General features: G+C 43.7%; 1 protein-coding gene across 1 annotated transcript in view; it reads left to right on the top strand.

Annotated features, from left to right (window-relative positions):
- The window catches only part of LOC117505872 (nucleoside diphosphate-linked moiety X motif 17-like), a 47,643-nt gene extending 28,975 nt beyond the window's left edge, over positions 1–18,668 (top strand). Inside the window, exons 3-9 of the mRNA XM_034165403.1 lie at positions 9,385–9,501; positions 9,576–9,759; positions 13,039–13,064; positions 16,585–16,677; positions 17,598–17,696; positions 17,786–17,919; positions 18,024–18,668. Of these exons, the coding sequence (XP_034021294.1) occupies positions 9,385–9,501; positions 9,576–9,759; positions 13,039–13,064; positions 16,585–16,677; positions 17,598–17,696; positions 17,786–17,919; positions 18,024–18,189 (819 nt within the window). The 3' untranslated portion in view covers positions 18,190–18,668. The remainder of the gene's footprint in view (positions 1–9,384; positions 9,502–9,575; positions 9,760–13,038; positions 13,065–16,584; positions 16,678–17,597; positions 17,697–17,785; positions 17,920–18,023) is intronic.
- The last annotated feature ends 238 nt before the right edge of the window (positions 18,669–18,906 follow it).

Raw genomic sequence — 18,906 nt, 5'->3', positions numbered from 1 at the left:
AATGAGTGATTCATTGCACATTTTAATAATACAGATAATAATTGATATATTTATATATAGTTTTGCACTTTCTTTGTTGTTATTCATATTGTTTGGTTCTGCACTTTAAAATTGGTTACTTTTTGCATATTTTCGCCTTGTAAAATGTTTACTTTTGCACTGTTTCTGCACTGTTAAAATTAATTATTTTGATTGTAAACAAGTACAGCTTCCTGTTAAAAATGTGAAATCCAAACTTCCTTTACATAATCATTTTTCACTAAAAAAGTGAAAAAAAAAAATCCAAGTTCATTTTTGTGTTTTTTCTCATTTTAAATGCTAAAACTTACAAATAATGTGTATAAATAGTTAATCAGGTGTAATATAATTGAAATTCAGGTACTCTTGGAAAAGGGTACCAAAGCACACAAACATAGAACATTATTTCTTAATTTTATTGCTATAATAAAAAATTATAACCAATCGTCCATTTATAGCCTCAGTAGGTAAAGGGTTAAAACATTTCTGGGGGAGCACCCCCACACCCCCCATAATCAATAATGTGTTTTTACTTGACAGTTTGAAGTGAGTTTTCTTTGTTTCAGAGGGCTTCATACCCATTAAAATTTACTAGAATATACAAAATTTAACTTGCTCTTTTAAAAATTTTCTGGTGGAAGCACCCCCAGACCCCCCATGATCAATACTGTGTAACTTTTATAATTTTTATTTATTTATTTATTCATTTGAGACACTTTGCTTTACAGATATTCAGGCCTCCCAACGGGGACCCATAAATATGTAACATTTTAGTTTAAATCTTTATGCCTCCACACGGGAGCACCAAACATGTAACATTTAATTAATAAAATAAATTTAATAGGACTTCTGTGCTAGTCACAGTTTGTCCATCACGAACACCATGTTCGAGCACAAGGGTGATCGACTTTGTAGTCGTATCATCTGACCTTTGGCCACGTGTCTCGGACACTCAGGTGAAGAGAGGGGTTGAGCTGTCGACCGATCACCACCTAGTGGTGAGTTGGATCCCCTGGGAGGGGAGGAAGCCGGTCAGACCTGGCAGGCCCAAACGTATCGTGAGGGTCTGCTGGGAACGACTGGCGGAACCCTCTGTCAGCAAGGTCTTCAACTCCCACCTCCTGGAGAGCTTCTCCCAGATCCCGGGGGAGGTTGGAGACATGGAGTCCGAGTGGACCATGTTCTCCACCTCCATTGTCGATGCGGCCACTCGTAGCTGTGGTCATAAGGTCTCTGGTGCCTGTCACGGCGGCAATCCCCAAACCCGGTGGTGGACGCCGGAAGTAAGGGATGCCGTCAAGCTGAAGAAGGAGTCCTACTTGTCTTTGTTGGTAGGTGGGACCCTGGAGGCAGCTGACAGGTACCGGCAGGCCAAGCGTGCCGCAGCCCGTGCGGTCGCAGAGGCAAAAACTCGGGTCTGGGAGGAGTTCGGGGAGGCCATGGAGGAGGACTATCGGTTGGCCTCGAAGAAATTTTGGCAAACCGTCCAACGCCTGAGGAGGTGGAAGCAGCTCTCCACCAGCACTGTCTATGGTGCAGGTGGGGAGCTGTTGACCCTGACTGGGGATGTTGTCGGGCGGTGGAAGGAATACTTTGAGGATCTCCTCAATCCCATCGTCACGTCTTTCAAAGAGGAAGCAGAGACTAGGGACTCAGAGGCAGACTCATCCATTACCCAGGCCGAAGTCACCGAGGTGGTTAGAAAGCTCCTCGGTGGCAAGGCTCCTGGGGTGGATGAAATCTGTCCTGAGTACCTTAAGTCTCTGGATGTTGTGGGACTGTCTTGGCTGACACGCCACTGCAACATTGCGTGGCGGTCGGGCACAGTGCCTCTGGATTGGCAGATTGGGGTGGTGGTCCCTCTGTTTAAGAAGGGGGACCGGAGGGTATGTTCCAACTACAGGGGGATCACACTCCTCAGCCTCCCCGGTAAGGTCTATTCCAGAGTACTAGAGAGGAGAATTCAACTGATAGTCGAACCTCGGATTCAGGAGGAGCAGTGTGGTTTTCGTCCTGGTCGCGGCACACTTGACCAGCTCTACTTGCTCCATCGGGTGCTCGAGGGTTCATGGGAGTTTGCCCAACCAGTCCACATGTGCTTTGTGGATCTGGAGAAGGCGTTCGACCGTGTCCCTCGGGGCACCCTGTGGGGAGTGCTCCGGGAGTACGGGGTCCGGGGTCCTTTGCTAAGGGCTATCCGGTCCCTGTACGACCGCAGCAGGAGCTTGGTTCGCATTGCCGGTAGTAAGTCAAACCTGTTTCCGGTGCACGTTGGCCTCTGCCAGGGCTGCCCTTTGTCACCGGTTCTGTTCATTATCTTTATGGACAGAATTTCTGGGTGCAGCCAGGGTGTAGAGGGGGTCCGGTTTGGGAACCACAGAATCTCATCTCTGCTGTTTGCAGATGATGTGGTTCTGTTGGCTTTGTCAAATCAGGACCTTCTGCGTGCACTGGGGTGGTTTGCAGCCGAGTGTGAAGCGTCCGGGATGAAAATCAACACCTCCAAATCCGAGGCCATGGTTCTCGACCGGAAAAAGGTGCTTTGCCCTCTTCAGGTCAGTGGAGTGTCCTTGCCTCAAGTGGAGGAGTTTAAGTATCTCAGGGTCTTGCTCATGAGTGAGGGACGGATGGAGCGTGAGATTAATAGACGGATGCTGTGCAGCATCTGCAGTGATGCGGTCGCTGTATTGGACCGTCGTAGTGAAGAAGAAGTAGGGGGGCAAAGCTCTCGATTTACCGATCGATCTATGTTCAGATCCTCACCTATGGTCATGAGATTTGGCTCATGACATGACCGAAAGAACGAGATCGCGAGTATAAGCGGCCGAGATGAGTTTCCTCCGCAGGGTGGCTGGGCACTCCCTTAGAGATAGGGTGAGGAGCTCGGTGTCGAGCCGCTGCTCCTCCACGTCGAAAGGAGCCAGTTGAGGTGGCTTGGGCATTTTTTCCGGATGCCCCCTGGACGCCTCGCTGGAGAGGTGTTCCGGGCACGTCCCATCAGGAGGAGGCCCCTGGGAAGACCCAGGACACGCTGGAGGGACTACGTCTCTCGACTGGCTTGGGAATGCCTTGGGGTTCCCCCAGACGAGCTGGGGGAGGTGTGTGTGGATTGGGAGGTCTGGGTGGCTTTGCTTGAGCTGCTGCCCCCGCGACCTGACTCCGGATAAAGTGGAAGAAAATGGCTGGATGATGGATGGAAATTTAGTACTGAATTGGCTAACACACGGGAAACCAAAGGCATGTAGCAGTTTATAGTGAATAAGTAGTTAAACTCCCAAATTGAATCAGATTGGACTAGGCCCAATGTAACGGGTCACCAAAATAATTCATTTAGGGTTTAATACTTATTATTTAATTAATTCTCAGGGCACATTTATAGCATAAGTGCTTTAATTTGTATGTTTTTTTATTGATTTATTTTTATTCTTTATTTATTTATTTATTTTTATTTATTGTTATGAACTGTTTATGTCTTGTTCTGTATCTTTGTATGGGTCATGAATTTTGAGAAGTCCAAGACAAATTTCCCCATGGGGACATTAAAAGTATATATCTATCTAATTTAAACATTAATTTATCAGTCTCAAATGAATTAATTAGTCTCAATTTAATTTAATCAATCTCTGATCTCAAAGTCATGAATTCTCACGATACGGTTGACCTAGAGTTTCCTTCTGTACACAAAATAAGCCACAGCAGAAAATATTTATAATTTATTTACAATTTATACAAGAAATGAACATTTTACTGGCATTTTCTGGACAGTGATTGCAAACAGGTTCATTCATGGAAACAGTTTTCTTACTCACTCATGAGACGTTGGAAGGAATAGAGATAAAGAGAGATCCATAGACAACAAATCACTTTCATGGAGCCTGGACTGAGTCAATTAGCTGCGGTTGGAGGGCTGGTTCCGTTCGCCCGTCGTCGTTATTTCTGCTCCGGGCAGCGTGAGCTCACCTGGGTTGGAGGGGTTAACCAGAGTTTTCCCCGAGTGATCCCAGGGCTGGTGTCGGCTGGCTTCGCCGACGGCTGCTTGCTGGTTTGAAATCAGCTCCGTTGTGAGCTTGCAGGAACCCAGAGGTAGAAGGTGTTTGTTGAAAATGGTGTCTGGTAGCTTAAAAATTATTGGAGCCAAATTAAAGTCTTTATGAATTTAGAAAAAGTAAAACTTTTAACAGTGTTGAGAAAAAAAAATGAAAAAGGAAAAGTCGTTTTTTTCTGTAAATTCGCTCTTAATTTGAAAAGCTCAGCTCAGAATTTCTCTTAAAAATTCAGAAATACTTGAGGCACCTTTAAAGTGTCAGGTTGAAACTTTGTCAAAAGGAAAGAATGAATGAATGAATGCCACGTGGTAGCTTATCTTAGCTTAGCAATGAGGCCTTGGCCCACAAAGAAAATTTAAGCGTTTACAAAGAAGAAAGCAGAAAAGAGTGTGGAGCAGGCGGAAAAGAGCAGAAGGGAGTGCGAGGCAGGACACTTCTAACTTTTAAAGAGGACTGATGTCACCAAACTCCACCCATTTAGGGTGTGTGTAATCACACAGGATTTTCATGTCCTCAGAACAGACTCAAATGATTCAACTATTTAAACACATTAAATAATTTGAAATACTATTTGTTTTAAGACACTCAAATGGATACATCATTCTTACTAGTCAGTTAAACACATCCTTGGATAAACAGAGTACTTCAACATCAGCATTTTAGATACTGCAGAAAAGTCAAACGCACATCAGTTAAAATGAGCACATGTCAATAAACTGGAATGATTACATGCAAAGCACTTTGTTTGGATAATAAATGAACCAACATTATAGTAATGGTCCTTTCACACTGAATCCGTCAAATGCGTCAAAAATCAGTCTAAAAAGCATTATTTTCAATGAGACGCGTTGCGTTTTAGATGCGTCAGATGCGTCACGTCAAAAGCCGAGCTAAACCGACGCATCTGACGGGAGCGCGCATTGCCGCTTGTCAGCAGGCTGACGGAGTGAAAGTTCAATCCAATCCAACTTCCGACTTGCTGAGCTGTGACGTACCTTTGCGTTGTCTAATAGGAACGACACGGAAGACGGGTGGCAGAAACCACTGATCTCTACAAAATGGACGGTGCAGAAACCACTGATCTGTGCAAAACATACGTGTCACAGGACTCATTTATGGAGCAGTTTTCTGAAGAAAAATCCTTCGAAATGTTTTTTTGTTGTTGTTACCTCATTATTTCTAATTACTATTAAAAAAAGTTTAGAACACTTGTAATTAAAATAGCTAAATAAATCAATAAATGGTTCTTTAGAAACCTTTCGTCTGTAAATTAAAACCACCTGTTATTTCAGATTATTTCATTTCTTGTTTAACATAAGGAACCTCTGACATTTATTTTTAGACAAAATAACGTGGAAATTTGTAAGTCTGGTAGATTATATCTCATTTTAACCAGAAAAACAGACACTGTAAATAAATACAAATGTTTATTATAAATGCAACAGGAAATAATTTAACAATGACTGCAGTGTGATTGTAAAGTAGGATTTCTGTGACATAAACCTCATGATTTTTTTTTTTATATATAGTCATTTCAACTTGTAATTTCGCCAAAATATGTAATTGCCTTTAATGTTGTTATCAGGACAGAGTAATTTCTAAAATATGAATTTGAGCACAATAAGTGGAGAGCTTCTACCTGTGCAAATGTCTTTGGACTTTGATTTCGTGGACATTTTTAATGATCTGTTCATTTATTGTTAAAATATAAAATGAAACAGCTTTTTAAAAAAATAATAAAGTAGTTGCTGTTCAAAGAGCCTTTTATTTAGAAGCAGGTGATGTTCTGCTGGATTCTCTGGACCAGATGAAGGTCTCTTCTGCAGCTTTGACCTCTGGTGGTGTTGCTGAAGAGCAGAGATGTTTTCTTTCGACTGGACTTCGTGGTGTTCAGCTCATCAGTGGAAGTTTGGTTGTCTGCACAACAAATGTTCCTGATTGGGACAAATAAAAATATTTCTTTAAATATAAAGAAACACTAAACAGTTTATATATATATAAAAAAAGGGGAAAAAAACTGGAAAAAAACGATGAAAAAAATGCCCGAAAAAATAAGTTATTTAAGGTTGAGCTTTTTGGTGTCTGGAAAAAGCTGTAGCTTTATTTGGTAAAAATACACTCAACAAAAATATAAACGCAACACTTTTGGTTTTGCTCCCATTTTGTATGAGATGAACTCAAAGATCTAAAACTTTTTCCACATACACAATATCACCATTTCCCTCAAATATTGTTCACAAACCAGTCTAAATCTGTGATAGTGAGCACTTCTCCTTTGCTGAGATAATCCATCCCAGCTCACAGGTGTGCCATATCAAGATGCTGATTAGACACCATGATTAATGCACAGGTGTGCCTTAGACTGCCCACAATAAAAGGCCACTCTGAAAGGTGCAGTTTTGTTTTATTGGGGGGGGATACCAGTCAGTATCTGGTGTGACCACCATTTGCCTCATGCAGTGCAACACATCTCCTTCACATAGAGTTGATCAGGTTGTCAATTGTGGCCTGTGGAATGTTGGTCCACTCCTCTTCAATGGCTGTGCGAAGTTGCTGGATATTGGCAGGAACTGGTACACGCTGTCGTATACGCCGGTCCAGAGCATCCCAAACATGCTCAATGGGTGACATGTCCGGTGAGTATGCCGGCCATGCAAGAACTGGGACATTTTCAGCTTCCAAGAATTGTGTACAGATCCTTGCAACATGGGGCCGTGCATTATCCTGCTGCAACATGAGGTGATGTTCTTGGATGTATGGCACAACAATGGGCCTCAGGATCTCGTCATGGTATCTCTGTGCATTCAAAATGCCATCAATAAAATGCACCTGTGTTCTTCGTCCATAACAGACGCCTGCCCATACCATAACCCCACCGCCACCATGGGCCACTCGATCCACAACATTGACATCAGAAAACCGCTCACCCACACAACGCCACACATGACATGACCACACACACTGGGATTCATCCGTGAAGAGAACACCTCTCCAACGTGCCAAACGCCAGCGAATGTGAGCATTTGCCCACTCAAGTCGGTTACGATGACAAACTGGAGTCAGGTCGAGACCCCGATGAGGACGACGAGCATGCAGATGAGCTTCCCTGAGATGGTTTCTGACAGTTTGTGCAGAAATTCTTTGGTTATGCAAACCGATTGCTTCAGCAGCTGTCTGAGTGGCTGGTCTCAGACGATCTTGGAGGTGAACATGCTGGATGTGGAGGTCCTGGGCTGGTGTGGTTACACGTGGTCTGCGGTTGTGAGGCTGGTTGGATGTACTGCCAAATTCTCTGAAACGCCTTTGGAGACGGCTTATGGTAGAGAAATGAACATTCAATACACGAGCAACAGCTCTGGTTGACATTCCTGCTGTCAGCATGCCAATTGCACGCTCCCTCAAATCTTGCGACATCTGTGGCATTGTGCTGTGTGATAAGAGTGGCCTTTTATTGTGGGCAGTCTAAGGCACACCTGTGCACTAATCATGGTGTCTAATCAGCATCTTGATATGGCACACCTGTGAGGTGGGATGGATTATCTCAGCAAAGGAGAAGTGCTCACTATCACAGATTTAGACTGGTTTGTGAACAATATATGAGGGAAATGGTGATATTGTGTATGTGGAAAAAGTTTTAGATCTTTGAGTTCATCTCATACAAAATGGGATCAAAACCAAAAGTGTTGTGTTTATATTTTTGTTGTGTAAAAAGACTGAACCATTTAGAAGTTAGTGTTCACTCAGATCAACTGTGCTAAAAGGCTACGCTAACGTTACCCGATCATTAAACCTTCAAAGCAGTTCAGTAAACGTTTTATTTTTACATTATTCTCACCTCGATAAAGATGCAGAACTAAACTCCGTTGGGCAAACTGGGACTTCAAATATATCCAAAAAGTGGGAGATTTTAGACTGAGTGGGTTTGCTCCATCACCCCGGCTGCCTGCCTTGGTCTGTCCAGTGATGATGCCTGAAGGCCGGCTTCTCCATGCGGATCGGCCCGCTGTCGCGGTTCGATCGATATTCCACCAAGTCGTCAGTCCTCCCTCGGTCAGCGTCACTCCGAAAATAAGCTTTTTGTGGTTCAGGCTACGCAAATTCAAGATGGCGATCTGGAAACAGCCAGAGTGTGACGTGGCAATCTCCTCCCCCCACCTTTTTTTTTTTTTTTTTTGCCGCTTCCAAAGCAACCCATCTGACGTCATGCGTCGGATCCGTTGGAAAACGCATCCGACAGATTCCCATGCGATGACGGATTGGCCTAACGGATTCATTGTGAAAGGCCCATAAGTCTTTAGATATAAATGAAAGACATACTGATCTAAATTTTTATTTCAAACCAAAGGTCTTTTTCTTTGCTTTAAACAGAGAAAGTAGTGTGGGGACTCAAAGATTTATGGCCCCATCTTGTCGTGGGGGACGTTTTGCAGGCTTGAGAAGTTCCTGCCTTAGTTTGACCATAAACTTTGGGTTTTCCGGCCTGGAGAAACTCAGATTCTGACGTGAAGCCATTATAATGTCATGTAATTCATAATGACCGAAAATTCACTGATAAAAGCAAGGGCTTTTCTTTGAAGAACTTTGAATTATAACCTTGTTTTCCTCTGGAAAGCAGTGTTGGACCATCAGAGGACATTTCCAAAACTTATCTGAAGATCTCTAGATGACTTAGCAATTTGTCACAGCTTCATCTCTGTGCTAAGCTATGCTAACAGTTCATCACAGCTTCGTCTCTATGGGTTAAGCTATGCTAGCCGTTTGTCACAGCTTTATCTCTATGTGCAAAGCTATGCTAGCAGTTTTTCACAGCTTTATCTCTATGCGCAAAGATATGCTAGCAGTTTGTCACGGCTTTATCTCTATGTGCAAAGCTATGCTAGCAGTTTGTCACGGCTTCATCTCTATGTGCTAAGCTATGCTAACAGTTCATCACGGCTTCGTCTCTATGGGTTAATCTATGCTAGCAGTTTGTCACAGCTTTATCTCTATGTGCAAAGCTATGCTAGCAGTTTGTCACGGCTTTATCTCTATGTGCAAAGCTATGCTAGCAGTTTGTCAAGGCTTTATCTCTTTGTGCTAAGCTGTCATGGCTTCATCTCTATGTGCTAAGCTATGCTAGCAGTTTGTCATGGCTTTATCTCTATGTGCTAAGCTATGCTAACAGTTTGTCACAGCGTCATCTCTATGCTAGCATAGCTTACTATGCTAGCAGATTGTCCTCAGTTCATCTCCATGTGCTAAGCTATGCTATCAGTTGCAGCCGAGCTAAGCGTATTCTGATTGGTTCTGTGTCTGGACTTTCTTCTTCCTCGGTCTTCAGAGCATAACTGGTTTCTTCACGAACAGCGGTGATGATGAGGTGGAGGTGAGATGCTCTCTGGACAAAAACCGGTTCCTGGTCTACGGAGCAGAGAAAGGTCACGGAGTCCCGCTAAAGGTCTTGACCTCTGCCTGACCTGCACCCTTTCCATGTGATCACAGCGCTCTAATCGCTGCCTCTTTTCCTCACAGAGAGCCGCCTTTTGTCCCATCAAGCACCTGTCCTCCAGTCAGGCGGCTGCACTGCCATTGGACGTTCAACAACGGGGAGTTGATGTGGGTGTGGCCGTCCTCCTTCAGTCAGCCAATCAGAGAGTGTTGCTGACACGGCGGGCAGTGGGGCTTCGTATATTTCCCAACACGTGGGTTCCTCCAGGTGTGTCGCATACTGGCTGGTTTTCGACTCTACAAAAACATGTCTAATTATTATTGTTTTGTTTTGTTTTCTTACATCATCATTATTATTACATCCACCAATAAAATCATCAGTGTTTATTTCTTAATTTATTTACCTGTCTGTTAGTGGAATGACATCAAAACTACTGCACAAATTTTGACTAAATTTGCACCACAGTTAGATATTACATCGTGAAAGACATTAAATTTTGGAGGTGATCTGGATTCTGGATCAATATTTCACTTTATTCAGTACTTGAATGTTTCCATAATGCCCCTGGCGGCCCCCTGTGTTTCCCAGAATGCACCACGGTGCCAGCAGAGTTCCAGCGTGTCACAGCGCATGTAAACAATGACTATATGGGGACATGGATGGTGTTGATCCAGTAAATTCACGAGTGATTATGATGATGACACGTTCTCCCATGCTGAGAGTGTTATCTGGAGGAGGTGTAGCACCTGTGATGAACTTCTGCTGTGCCGCGATGTCTTGTTGTCCAGACTTCACAGCGTTTGAACAGGAACTCTGCCGAAACTGATCTCTCGCGTGAGTCACAGACCGTGAGATGGTGCAAGATTCACAACTGCGAAACACCAAATAGGCTTTGAAGGATTACGTCAAAACTACTTCACGGATTCTCACATAAATTTGCACCATAGATACATACTAGGGCATGGAAGACTAAACTGAATTTTGGAGGTGATCCGGATCCAGATTGGCAGATGTTAGAAATTTCTGATTGCTCTTGTTGTTGTTGTTGTTATCATTACATCATAATAATTTTAGATTTACTCCGTGTGTAAAAAGCGTCATCAGTGCCTGTGCTGTCTGAGAAAACTAGCACATTTTCGTATTGACGAAACAATAATAACTATGTTTTACTGTGGTTTTATTGAGTCGATTCTATCATTTTCTTTGGCGGCGTGGTTTGGAGATAAGTCTTTATAGGAGAGAAAGTCCCTTCATCAGACAGTGAAGTGGTCCAGTAATCTGATTCACAGCTCTGTCCAGCTTCTCTGTATAAGAAGCAATTACATCATATTGCTTCTTCTGTTTTAAAGGACGGCTCCCACCCTTTGCACAGCGATTTTAAACTTCTTCCCTCCGGACGGAGGTTTTCAGTCCCAAGGTGTAGGACAAAGTGAAACAGAAATAGTTTTGTTCTCGCTGCGATCATTGAACTGAATAAGCAGTAGCAGCTATTTTTATGGATCTTTACTGTCTTTTATCAGTCTGTTCTTTTTAAATGCCCTGGACTTGTTGGAACCTTGAGCACTTTTATTTATCTTTAATTTATGTTTTATCTTTATTTTTATCTTTATTTTGTTATTTTTAATAATTTTTAATGGTGTTTTATTTGTAACAGAATTTTATGTCATATACGATGTCTGTCCAAAAAGTATCTGACCTTTTTATTTTTTGCAAAAACCATATGGATTTGAATCACGTGTGATTGCATCAGCCAAGCTTGAACCTTCGTGCGCATGGTGAGTTTTTTCATGCCTGTCGATTGCGTCATTCACCTGTGAGCAGGCTTTGTGTGAGCACTGGTCCACCCATCTCGTCGGATTTTTATTGCGAATAAATGTCTGAATGATTTGGAGCTTTGCTGCATCAAATCTTTCCAGAAACTGTGAGAGACCTCCAGCTGGACACCATTCGGAAAATTAAGATGGCTTTCAGCGACGATTTTTTGGGGATTACACAGATTAAGGAGTGCTCCAGCCGGTTTAAAGACTGCCCACAGCGTCTGAGAGTGCAGCGCACTCTGAGCGCGGATCGACAGGCTCAAACCCCGCTGAAACAACCAAATCATTTCCAGCGTGAAGGCTTTGTTGATCCGGGACATCGTCTAACTTTCACAAAAAATGCAGAAGGCGTGGACATCAGCACTTTTTCGGCACATTCTACTGTTACAGGAGTTTTTTTCATGGAAAAAGAAGTGGAGGATTGTGCCACCATGCCGCTCATGGCGCGGGACAAAACCACCTCCGTGTTGGTCTCACAGGACGGCTTTCAGGTGGTTTTCAGACAGCTTCCGGGTGCTTTTCAGTCGTGTGAGTATCCAAGAAATTGTGCATGAGCTGGACGTGCCCCAACATGTCCTGTGAGGCTTCATCACAGCGTTGCTTTGCGCCATGCGACTCCGCCGCGACGCGCGGAGTTCCTCCGCACGTCTGTCTCAATGTGCCGAAAAAGTGCTGATGTCCACGTCTTCCGCAATTCCTGTGCTAGTCAGACGACATACCGGATCAAGACAGCGTCCAGTTTAGAAATGAACGGCACATTCCACTGTTACAGGAGTTTTTGTCATGGAAAGAGGAGCAGAGGAACTCCGCGCGTCACGGCGGAGCCACATGGCACAAAGCAACGCCGTGATGAAGCCTCACAGGACATGTTGGGGCATGTCCAGCTCATGCACAATTTCTCGGATACTCACACGACTGAAAAGCAACCGGAAGCCGTCGGAGCCATCTGAAAGCCGTCCTGTGAGACCAACATGGAGGTGGTTTTGTCCCGCGCCATGAGCGGCACAGTGGGGCAATCCTCCGCATCTCTTTCCATCAAAAAAAAACTGTAACAGTAGAATGTGCCGAAAAAGTGCTGATGTCCATGCCTTCTGCCTTTTTTGTGAAAGTCAGACGACGTCCCGGATCAACAAAGCCTTCACGTTGGAAATGATCTGGTTGTTTGAGTGGGGTTTGAGCCTGTCGATCGGCACTCGGAGCGTGCCACGCTCTCAGACGCTGTGGGTGGTCTTTAAACCGGCTGGAGCACTCCTTAATCTGTGTAATCCCCATAAAATCGTCGCTGAAAGTCATCTAAATTTTCCGAATGGTGTCCACCTGGAGGTCTCTCACAGTTTCTGGAAAAAATTGATGCAGCAAAGCTCCAAATCGTTCAGACATTTATTCACAATAAAAATCCGATGAGAGGGGTGGACCACTGCTCACACAAAGCCTGCTCACAGGTGAATGATGCAACCGACAGGCGTGAAAACACTCACGCATGCGCACGAAGGTTCAAGCTTGGCTGATGCAATCACACGTGATTCAAATCCATATGGTTTTTGCAAAAAATAAAAACGTACGATACTTTTTGGACAGACCTCGTATGTGGTGTAACAGTCTTTTTCCTGTACGTGGATTGGATGCTGGATGTTTGCACGCTGGCTGCAAGCAAATCTACCTACGGGTATAATTAAAGTAACCTGTTACCTGATACTCAAACTGATCAGTTTTTACTTTTTTCCCTCAGGAGGTCACTTGGAGCCGGACGAGACGGTATGTTTGTTTGTGTGTTTGCTTTTTCCTGATTCTGTCATCATGTGATTCTTTATATTTTGTTCTTTTTCTCTGATACATTTTAAAAGAAGAGTATGTTCAGAGTGTGTTGGAGGTTAAACGAGTATCTGACAAGTTTGAAGTTGGAAATTGAAGAGGTGATGATGAATATCATCAGTGCATATGCCCCATTGGTACGTTGATCGATGAAGGAGAAACAAGATTTCTGGAGTGTGTTAGATGAGGTGGTGGAGAGTGAACCTAAGAATGAAAGAGTGGTGATAGGAGCGGACTTCAGTGGACATGTTGGTGAAGGGAACAGAGGTGATGAAGAAGTAATGGGTAGATACGGTATCAAGTACAGGAATGTGGAAGGACAGATGGTCGTGGATTTTGCAAAAAGGATGGAAATGGCTGTGGTGAATACCTCCTTTAAGAAAAGGGAGGAGCACAGGGTAACGTAAGAGTGGAGGAAGGTGCACACAGGTGGACTACATTCTGTGTAGAATCTGGAAACTAAAAGAAATCAGAGACTGTAAGGTGGCAGGAGAGAGTGTCGTTAGACAGCATAGGATGGTGGTTTGTAGGATGACCTTGTTTGTAGGTAAAGAAGAAGAAGAGAGTGAGAGCTCAACAAAGGATCAGATGGTGGAAGCTGAAGGAGGAAGACTGTTGTGTGAAATTCAGTGAGCAGGTGAGAGAAGCACTGGATGGAGGGGAAGCAATTTTGGACAACTGGAAAAGTACTGCAGATGTGGTGAGGGAGACAGCCAGGACAGTACTGGGTGTGACAGTGGAAGGAAGACAAGGAGACTTGGTGGTGGAATGAAGATGTCCAGGAAGAGCTGATGAATGAAGAAAATGAGCAAGAGAAAAGGCTGGATGAGGTGGAGAGATTAAATTAGGAAGTACAAGAGATTAGTAAGGAAGAAGTGAGGGCAGCTATGAAGAGGATGAAGAGTGGAAAGGCAGTTGGTCCAGATGACATTCCAGTGGAGGCATGGAAATGTCTAGGAGAGATGGCAGTGGAGTTTCTAACCAGATTGTTTAATAAAATCTTGGAAAGTGAGAGGATGCCTGAGGAGTGGAGACGAAGTGTGCTGGTTCCTATTTTCAAGAACAAGGGTGATGTGCAGAGCTGCAGCAACTACAGAGGCATAAAGCTGATCAGCCACAGCATGAAGTTATGGGAAGGAATAGTAGAAGCTAGGCTTAGAAAACAGGTGAAAATCTGTGAGCAGCAATATGGTTTCAAGCCAAGAAAGAGCACTACAGATGCAATGTTTGCTCTGGGAATACTGTTGGAGAAGTACAGAGAAGGCCAGAAAGAGTTACATTGTGTGTTTGTGGACTTAGAAAAAGCTTATGATAGGGTGTCAAGCTGTGGTATTGTATGAGGAAGTCTGGAGTGGCAGAGAAGTATGTTAGGGTAGTGCAGGACATATACAAGAATAGTGTGACAGCAGTGAGATGCGCAGTCGGAATTACAGATTCATTCAAGGTGGAGGTGGGATTACACCAAGGATCAGCTCTGAGTCCTTTCTTGTTTACAGTGGTGATGGACATGACGGATGAGATCAGACAGGAGTCCCCATGGACTATGATGTTTGCAGATGACATTGTGATCTGTAGTGGGAGTAGAGAGCAAGTTGAGTCCAGCCTGGGAAGGTGGAGATATGCTTTGGAGAGCAGGGGAATGAAAGTCAGTAGGAGCAAGACTGAGTCCATGTGTGTGAATGAGAGGGAGCCCAGTGGAATAGTGCAGTTACAAGGAGTAGAAGTGATGAAAGTAGATAAGTTTAAATACTGGGGGTCATTTATCCAAAGTAATGGAGAGTGTGGTAGAGAGGTGAAGAAGAGAGTGGAGAAAGGTGGCAGTGATTTGTGACTGAAGAATATCAGCAAGACTAAAGGGGAATTTTTACAAGACAGTAGTGAGACCAGATACGTTGTACGGCTTAGAGACGGTGACACTAACAAAAATTATTTTTTGGGGGGAGTGATGAGGATGGACAGGATGATGAATGAACATCAGAGACGTGAGACTGAGACGGTTTGGACATGTGCAGAGGAGGGACCCAGGGTATATAGGGAGAAGGATGCTGAGGATGGAGCCACCAGGCAGGAAGAGAAGAGGGAGACCAAAGAGGAGGTTCATGGATGTGCTGAGGGAGGACATGCAGGTGATTGGTGTGAAGATGGCTAACCTTGACCTATTTTAAGAGGTCAAAAGGAGTTACAGAGCTGCAAATTAATTTGTTTGGGTAACTATTTTTATATTTATTTTAATAGCACCTGTACCTGGATGTGGTGCTGTATGTCAGGGGTGGCCAAGTTTGGTCCTCGAGAGCCACCTTCCAATGAAAGGCTCATTAAAAGTCTGCTAACGAGCCTTTCATTGGATTCAGGTGTGTTGGAGCAGGGAGACAACTAAGAGTGTCAGGAAGGTGGCTCTTGAGGACCGAACTTGGCCACCCCTGCTGTATGTAGTTAAATGATTTTAAAAAATGTTGAAAACAAAAAGTTCAGTGTAGTTGGAACCAAAATGGCGCCGTGTTCTGAGTTGACTTTACTCTCCTCAATCACGGGACTCAAGTTCAAACCCCACCCTGCCACGTTTCTACATGTAATGTGGAGTTACATCAGGAAGGGCATCCGGCGTAAAATATGTGTCGAATACCAATGTGGATCTGGCTATATCCGCTGTGGTGACCCCGAACAAAACGGGAGCAGCTGAAAGGACAACAACATATATAATGGTGTGTGAGTCCAGAATGTTTTTAGAACCTTAGATGTTAGAACTCAACTGTCAGTTAACATAACTGTTAATTACATAAGTTTTTTCTGTTAATTTGCTGTCTTAATGTATTTACACAACCCCAATTCCAATGAAGTTTGGACGTTGTGTAAAATGTAAATAAAAACAGAATACAATGATTTTCAAATCCTCTTCAATCTATATTCAATTTAATACACCACAAAGACAAGATATTTAATGTTCAAACTGATAAACTTTGTTGTTTAGTGCAAATATTTGCTCATTTTGAAATGATGCCTGCAACACTTTCAAAAAAGCTGGGACGGTGTGTTTACACACACATATATATATATATGTGTGTGTGTGTGTGTGTGTGTGTGTATATGTATATATGTATGTAGTTTGCACTGTGATACCAATGAAACAACTGCAAATAATAAAAAATAAAAAACATTCCTCATGCAGCCGAGGGTATTTTAGCATTGCATTTTTTTTATTATTATTATTGACATACAGAGACATGAATTAATTTGGGTCAAAGGTCAAAACAAACCTTTCTGTAGTTTGAATTTTATATTTTTGGCTGTTACCATAGTAACACATACAAATCTCATCCAGAAATGTCACTTCATGTGGATGTTTACTTGGAGGAATCTGGACTTACTTGGTTTTGGAGGTAACCAGTAGCTCTCCATCCTGTGTCACTGAGACTCGTCCTGGATGCGCGACGGTCCAACGCCTCACCTGGCGCTTTGTGTGCAGCTGCTGGATGCTGGACTCCGGGAGTTACAAGAGGAAACTGGTCTGCGGCTGGAACCAGATCAGCTTTCTTCAAAGATCCTGGGACTGTGGGAGGTGAGACATGACAGCATGAAAACATGAATTCATTCATTCATTTTCTACTGCTTATCCGGGTCACGGTGGCAGCAAATCAAGCAGCTCATCCCACACTTCCCTTTTCTTGGCCAAGTCCTGTAACTCTTCCCGAGGTCTTTCCAAGACAGCTGGGAATATAATCCTTCCAATGTGTCCTGGGTTTTCCCTGGGGGCATCCTCAGAGTTGAACGTGACTGGAAGACCTCCCGAGGGAGACCACCAGGGGCCATCCTCACCAGATGCCTGAACCACCTCAGCTAGCTCCTTTTAATGTGAAGAAGCAGCGGCTCTACTCAGAGTTTGTAGTTGAGCTCCTCACCTTGTCCCGGAGTGTAAGTCCAGATACCTGACGGAGGAACCTCATTTCTGCTGCTTGGACAGCCAGGACTAAGATCTGCATCCCTTTGTTGAAGTCTTCCCCTACAGAACTCTGACAAGCTGCACAAAATGAAGGAACGAAATGTCGCCCTCTTCAGGCTGTCCCTTCAACTGATCGTTACAATATCATCACAGTTATTGATCACAGATCAGTTTGTGCTGAAGTAAGACCTGTATTATTAATTTGACAGATTTTAACTGTGAAGCTGCTTGGGACAAACCGAACATCTCAACATGTGTAAAACTAATTTTATGCTCAATATTTCTGGTAATAATAATAATAATAATCATGTAATTTAAGGTCAGTCTATAATCTCACTGACAGAAAGATGAAGCTTAAAAAAATAATAAAAAAAAAATCTGCTCAACATGACGCAGATGAAAGTTCTTGAATAGTTTCTTTGGACTGTTATTAATACTTTATTTTTTTTTCTTCTTTTACTGTTTTATTGGATCTCATTTGAAACAAACCGAGTTGTTGTGATGGTCTCACTGAAACCGGTTGTGTGCGTCTGCCTCAGTCGGTCTGTCCTCTGATGTTGTCCAGAGGACTTCCTCACAGACATCACATCGTCATCTACATACTGCTAAACTCCGCCCTCTCACATCTGCAGCTGCAGGTGCGCCTACACTCTGCACTCAGCTTGTTGTCATGGTAACAACAGCCAATGAGTAGCAATGGGCTTTATCTCTGTGTCTCCCCCTGCAGGCTGCTCTGAGGCCGTCGCCGGCTGAGGTCAGTGCGTCTCTGTGGGTCGACGCCCGGCTGGTTGGAGCCGTGGTGTCGGCTGTGGACTGTGAGGATGCCGAGGTCCAAGTGGATGAGCTGCCACCGAGTGTCAGGTGATGAACAACACTGAGTATTTACCGTTTTCAGCTTGTCTGGGATTTGATGTTTCTGGACATCTTGACCATGCTGACCTTTGACCTTTGCTTGCTGCTTCCAGCATATCACAGGTTGGTTCAGACGGGTTGCTGTATAACTCCATGTTGCCACTGGACGTCCTGGTCAGCCGAGCACCAGCCAGCGGTCCAGATGTGGAGCGTGTCAGCACGGGGACCAAGTTTGCCCTGGAGCTATGGCTGAAGAATCTGAAGACATCTGACCTTTGACCCCCTGTAGGGAGGATGGAGAGCTTCTGTTTCCTAGCTGATATTTTTTCAAAGTTTAATTTGGAGAATTAGTTTTAATGTCAAGTGTCCTCTGAGTCAGAGACAAGCTGCCTGAAATAAGAAGCTGAAGCTTCTGGTGCAGCAGACGCACGCTGTCAACATAGCAGCATCCCGCCTTTCAAAGTGATATGAAATCTATTTTTATGCCACTAGATGTCACACTAGTGCCACATTTCAGGATGTAAACAAAGCTTCTTTCCTAAGCCACTCCTCCTCAATCCTCCTCCTCGTCCCCACGTCAAGCAGAAGGACTGGTAGCTGGAGCCTTTTAACAGGTCTAACCACTGTGTTGGGAAAATTCAGATATATGTGGATTCATGTCCAACTGTGTTCATAAGAGATATTTTAACCTCTAAATCAGAGTTTTAAATATATTTCTGTGAATCTTTTTGCTGACTGCCATATTATGGAGAAAAAAAGAAACATCTGTGTGTTGTGTCATGAGAACTGCTGTTTATTATTCTGGAGGGACAATGACTACGTTTACATGCAGCCAATAACCCTTTCATAACCGGAATATTAGCAATAACCGGTTGTGCACGGCCATGTAAACACCTGCAAAAACCTAAATATGCTCATATTCTGGTTTTTAAAAACTTGAATAAGACCCCTGGGTTACTCCTTTTCTAACCCGAATATTAGGTCATATAAATGTGC

The sequence above is a fragment of the Thalassophryne amazonica genome, unplaced genomic scaffold, assembly GCF_902500255.1.
Source record: "Thalassophryne amazonica unplaced genomic scaffold, fThaAma1.1, whole genome shotgun sequence".
In the NCBI taxonomy this organism is placed as follows: Eukaryota; Metazoa; Chordata; class Actinopteri; order Batrachoidiformes; family Batrachoididae; genus Thalassophryne; species Thalassophryne amazonica.
This window is presented reverse-complemented; position numbering and strand designations above follow the sequence as displayed.